The sequence below is a fragment of the Primulina eburnea genome, chromosome 9, assembly GCF_022965805.1.
Source record: "Primulina eburnea isolate SZY01 chromosome 9, ASM2296580v1, whole genome shotgun sequence".
NCBI classification, from domain to species: domain Eukaryota; kingdom Viridiplantae; phylum Streptophyta; class Magnoliopsida; order Lamiales; family Gesneriaceae; genus Primulina; species Primulina eburnea.
Window position 1 is genome coordinate 3,708,421 of NC_133109.1, and position 5,730 is coordinate 3,714,150.

Here is a 5,730-nt window from a genome sequence, read left to right on the forward strand (position 1 = left end):
GAGGTGAGCTCTGGGCTCCTGAAATGTCTGAGGGTGAAAACCCTTGTCTTACTTGGCGTGACCAAGATGAGGTGAGCTCTGGGCTCCTAAAATGTTCGAGGGTAAAAACCCTTGTCATACTTGACGTGACCAAGATGAGGTGAGCTCTGGGCTCCTGAAATGTCCGAGGGTGAAAACCCTTGTCATACTTGGCGTGACCAAGATGAGGTGAGCTCTGGGCTCTTGAAATGTCTGAGGGTGAAAACCCTTGTCATACTTGGCGTGACCAAGATGAGGTGAGCTCTGGGCTCCTGAAATGTCTGAGGGTGAAAACCCTTGTCATACTTTGCGTGACCAAGATGAGGTGAGCTCTGGGCTCCTGAGATGTCTGAGTGTGAAAACCCTTGTCATACTTGGCGTGACCAAGATGAGGTGAGCTCTGGGCTCCTGAAATGTCCGAGGGTGAAAACCCTTGTCTGTAATAACAACAATCTCTAACTAAAATTTGTAATTTTATTAATGTCTGAAAAAAGCGTTAAAACCTGATGTCCTTGCAACAAAAATAAATGACAATAAAAAGAGCTAAATTCCTTAAATATTTAAGCATAATATTTGCGGAGGTGATAAGCATTCAATGGCCTCTCCAATTTCTTCCCTGCCCAGTCTTTTAAGTAATAGGCACCTGAGCTGAGCTTCTCCACCACTTTGAACGGCCCTTCCCATCTCGGATCAAGCTTCCCGACCTTCTCTTCTTGAACCTTCTTCCAAACTAGGTCTCCAACCTGGAAGCTCTTCTAAATGACCTTCTTATTGTAAGATTGGGCTATGCGCCTCTTGTAAGATTCCATTCTTATGGCCGCGGTTTCCCTCTTTTCTTAGAGGAAATCCAAGTCTGCTGCTCGCCTCTCATTGTTTTGCTCATCATAGAATATTACTCGGGATGTCTCTTCTCCGATCTCTGCCGGGAGCACGGCCTCATTTCCATAAACCAGGCTGAAAGGCGTCTCCCCTGTGCCTATCTTAGGAGTAGTCCTATATGACCAAAGCACGCTGGGGAGTTCCTCCACCCAATTACCTTTTGCGCTCCCAAGTCTGGTCTTCAGGCTTTGCACCAAGGACCTGTTGATGACTTCTACTTGGCCATTACACTGAGGGTAGGTCACAGAGGTGAATTGCTACTGGATCTTCATCTCTTTACACCAGGCTTGGATCCCCCCTCCTTGAAATTGTCTTCCATTGTCAGATATTAACTTCCTCGGGACCCCAAACCTGCAGACGATGTTCTTCCAGAGAAATTTGAGTACCTCGTTTTCAGTTATCCTAGCCAAAGCCTCAGCCTCAACCCATTTTGAAAAGTAATCAATAGCAACAAGCAAGAACTTTTTCTGAGCTGGGGCCGTGAGAAAAGGTCCCACAATGTCGATCTCCCATTGGTCAAACGGGCAGGCTGCCACAATACTCTTCATTAGTGCAGCTGGTTGATGTTGGAGCTTAGCATGACGCTGGCAGCTGTTGCATGAGATAACGATGGCTAGAGCGTCTTTCAACATAGTGGGCCAGAAATAGCCGGCCAATAGTGCCTTTCGTGCTAGAAAGTAAGATCCCAAGTGATTTCCGCAACAGCCCTCATGAATCTCCCTTAGCACATAATTAGATTGCTTGGGACCCAAGCACTTGAGAAGAGGCCGAGAGGCTGACCTCTTGTAAAGAGTTCCATTGACAAGTATAAACCGTAGGCTCCTTCGCTTCATCATGTACGCCTTTTTTGGATCTTTGGGGAGCACTCTATCTTTCATGTAATCCAACAACTCGGCGCGCCATTCATTGTCCTCGGACTCAGGAGAGGGGTAGTATAAAGAAGGACTTAGTTCTAATTGGACTACCACATCTCTCGATTTCCAACTGTGAAGTGATCTCGCCATTTTTGCGAGGGAGTCGGCTCCCTCATTCTCCTCCCTGAGGATCTGTTTAAAAACAAGTTCTGTAAAGAGTTCTTTAGCCGCCTCTACCGCTTTTACATATTCTATCAATCTTTCATTCTTGATATCATAAGACCCATTCATTTGATGAGCCACCAACTGAGAATCAGAAAATAGGTGAACCCGGGCAGCCCCGACCTGCTGGGCTGCCCTTAGACCTGCTAAGACTGCTTCATATTCTGCCTCGTTATTAGATGCCCTGAAGTCTAGCCTTACAGCTAATTTTAGCTCATCCCCTTTCGGAGAGATCAATAATACTCCAACTCCACTGCCTTCATTGGTGGCCGAGCCATCGACATATACCTTCCAAAGATCTTCAATCTCGACATGCAAGGTCTCAGCAAGAAAGTCGGCCAAGGCCTGCGCTCTTATTGCGGTCCCAGGTCCATATTGAATGTCATATTCTCCTAGTTCAGTGGTCCATTTTACCAATCTCCCCGATATATCAGCGTGAGTCATTATCCTCCCGAGAGGGCTATTAGTGAGGACCATGATGGGATGAGATAGGAAGTACGACCTTAGTCTTTGAGCCGTTGTGACCAAAGCTAGAGCAAGCTTTTCCACAACAGTATATCGGAGCTCCGCTCCTTTGAGTGCATGAGAGATATAATATACGGGACTTTGCTCGGTTCCTTTCTGCTTGATCAAGACTGAGCTGACGGCCATTTCAATAGCCGAGAGATAAACATACAATGGTTCTCTTGGGACCGGCTTGGCTAATACGGGAAGCTCGGCCAAATATTTTTTAGATCGTCGAACGCCTTTACGCATTCTTCATCCCACTCAAACTTCTTAGCCTTTCTGAGAACTCGGAAGAAAGGCAGACTTCGATGTGCGGCTCTTGAAATAAACCGTGACAAAGCAGCAATTCTCCCGGCAAGCTTCTGGACCTCCTGGAGATTCCCAGGAGGTGACATAGATTGGATGGCTTTCACTTTCTCAGGATTGGCCTCAATTCCTCTTTCTGTTACCATATATCCAAGGAATTTTCCACTTCTGACCCCAAAGGTACACTTCTGGGGGTTCAGCTTTAGCCCGTAAGATCTTAGAGTGGCAAAGGTCTCACGGAGGTCTTCTATGACGTCGGCTGAATTTTTTGACTTTATCAGAATATCATCCACATAGACCTCCACGTTTCTTCCAACCTGAGCTGAGAAAACTTTGTCCATGAGCCTCTGGTAGGTGGCTCCAGCATTCTTTAACCCGAAAGGCATTACCACATAACAGAATGTCCCCTCGGAAGTGATGAAGCTTACTTTGTCTTGGTCTTCCTCCGCCAAGGGGATCTGATTATATCCCTGATAAGCATCCATTAAACATAGGTACTGATGACCTGAGGTGGAGTCCACCAGTTGATCTATCCTTGGTAAGGGGTAACAATCTTTCGGGCAAGCTTTGTTAAGATCTCTGAAGTCGACACACATTCTCCATTTCCCAGAGCTCTTAGGGACCAGGACAACATTTGATAACCATGTTGGGAAAAAGATCTCCCGTATATGTCCCGCCCTGAGGAGCTCATCCACCTGCTCCTTTATTATCTTGTCTTTATCAGGACCAAAGTTCCTTTTCTTCTGTTTGACTGGTCGGGCTTCCGGGAGTATACTGAGGCGACGTTCCATGACTTTTAGACTAACACCTTGAAGCTCTTGTGGGGACCAGGCGAATACATCGACATTAGCCTTTAAGCAGGCTAGCAAATCATTCTTAGCTTCAGGGTCCAAGTCAGTCGCCACCCTGACGTGGCGTTGAGCTCCTATTTCCACTATCTCTGGTTCGTCCTCCGATATAAGCTGAACCTCATTCTTGGAGATTATCCTCTGCGGGGGTTCAATCATCCCTACCTCAATTCGGGATCTCTTCACTTCAACCTTTACCTCATCTACATAGCAACGGTGTGAGGACTTCTGGTCCCCACAAACGACTCCAACATGGTCTCCCGTAGGGTATTTCAACTTTTGATGGTAAATGGAGCTCACAGCTCGGAAGTCGGCTAGGGCCGGTCGACCCATTATCTCATTGTACGAAGAAGGAGCATCTACGACAGTGAAACATGTCATTTTGGTAATTCGGTGTGGTCCCGCTCCCAAAGATAAGGGCAGCATGATCTGTCCGATGGTTTGGACCGCATGTCCGGTGAAGCCAAATAAAGGTGTCGAGATACGGTCAAACTCGAACCCTTCCACTTTCATTTGATCCAGGGTTTTTTTGAAGAGAATGTTAACTGAGCTTCCGGTGTCAACAAAGATCCTTGCCACATCATAATTGGCAACTGTGAGAGTTACTAACAAGGCATCGTTGTGAGGGGCAACAATGCCTTTCAGGTCCTTTGGTCCGAAGCTGATGACGGAGTCAGACTTCGGAGGGAGGTCCAACCCCAAGCTCTCCAATCTCCTGCCATGGGCTTTGCGAGCTCTCCCAGAGTCTCCGTCAATCGCGCCGCCCGATATCATGTGTATAGTTCCTCGGGTCGGATCATTAGCTATTTGTTCGACTTGAGGTCCCTGCTGCCTTGGAGGGTCTGCTCGGCCCCCTCGGTTGGATTTGTTCTCTCTGGGTGGAGCTCTCTGATTTACCCAGGGGGGGTCCTCGACCTCTCCTATTGTCTTGGTATCTTCCCTCCTGTCGGGCTAAGAGGTTCTTCATATGTGGGTCTCTCTGCATGATCCTTTGTACCTCTTCCCCTAATCTCTGGCAGTCATTTGTAAGGTGACCATATTCTTGATGGAATTCGCAGAACTTATCCGAGGGAGGTAAACGTGGCCCTTTTTCTGCTTGTTTCGGACGTTCTAGCTTCCTCCTCTCTTCACATATTTCCATGGCCCTTTCCAGGCTCATAGCCAATGGGGTGTGAGGGAAAGGTCCAGGACCTCGGCCTCGTTCTTCTGATCTCTCAGCAGGCCTCTTCCTGCTCGGTTCCACTTTTTCCTTCCCTTTGTCTTTATCTCCCGGCTTGCCATCCGTACGTCTCTGCCTTTGTGCATCTTCAAGATTTACATATTTCTCAGCTCGGCTCAGGAGCTCATCATAGCTGTGGGGGGGCTTTTTTACCAAGAAATTGAAAAACTGTCCCCCCCGGAGACCCTGCGTGAAGGCATTTACCAGAGTTTCAGTAGCTGCGGCGGGGACCTCCAAGGCTGCGTTGTTAAATCGCCTATTGAAATCCCTTAGTGAGTCCGCGTTACCCTGCTTTATATTGAATAAGCCCAGGGAGGTCTTCAAATGTCTTTTGCTAGTGGCGTATTGGTTCATGAAGATCGTGCTAAATTCCCGGAAGCTGGTGACGGAACGTGGTGGTAGCAAATCAAACCACCTCTGAGCTGGTCCCACCAACGTGGTAAGGAAGACCCGGCACTTCACCCCATCTGAGTATCTGTGGAGAAGGGTAGTGTTATTGAATCTTCCCAAGTGTTCTTCGGGGTCGGTACTTCCGTCATAGTCTCTAACAGTCGGCTGACGAAAGTTAGGTGGGAGGTCCTCGTTCAGTATTTCAGGGGAGAGTGGGCTTTTTCTGTCTTGTGGGGGAGGTCGGCCCCCCACTTGTCTGCCCAACCTCCTGATTTCCTCCCAAACTGCCTCTAGGTGCTCGGGGGGAGGGGGAGGGGGTTGTAGTGGCGGTGTTGGAGCCCGCTGTTGGTGAAGGGCCTCATTTATAGATGCGTTAATCAGTTGGGTTAGCTGTTCTAGATTGAGGACAACCGCCTCTCCTCCCTGGCCACCTCCGTGACCTACTTGAGCACCCCTAGGCCCTGATCTTTTTCCTGTTCGTCCCCAC

The 5,730-nt window shown here is 48.3% G+C and overlaps 1 protein-coding gene across 1 annotated transcript; it reads right to left on the minus strand.

The window, feature by feature from the left end:
- Positions 1-578: 578 nt before the first annotated feature.
- Positions 579-2,624, minus strand: LOC140840659 (uncharacterized). Its single transcript, XM_073207833.1, has 3 exons — positions 1,284-2,624; positions 915-1,127; positions 579-761 (listed from the first exon to the last, which is right to left on the minus strand). The coding sequence occupies exons 1-3, from the start codon at positions 2,622-2,624 to the stop codon at positions 579-581; spliced, it is 1,737 nt and encodes a 578-aa protein (XP_073063934.1).
- Positions 2,625-5,730: the final 3,106 nt, after the last annotated feature.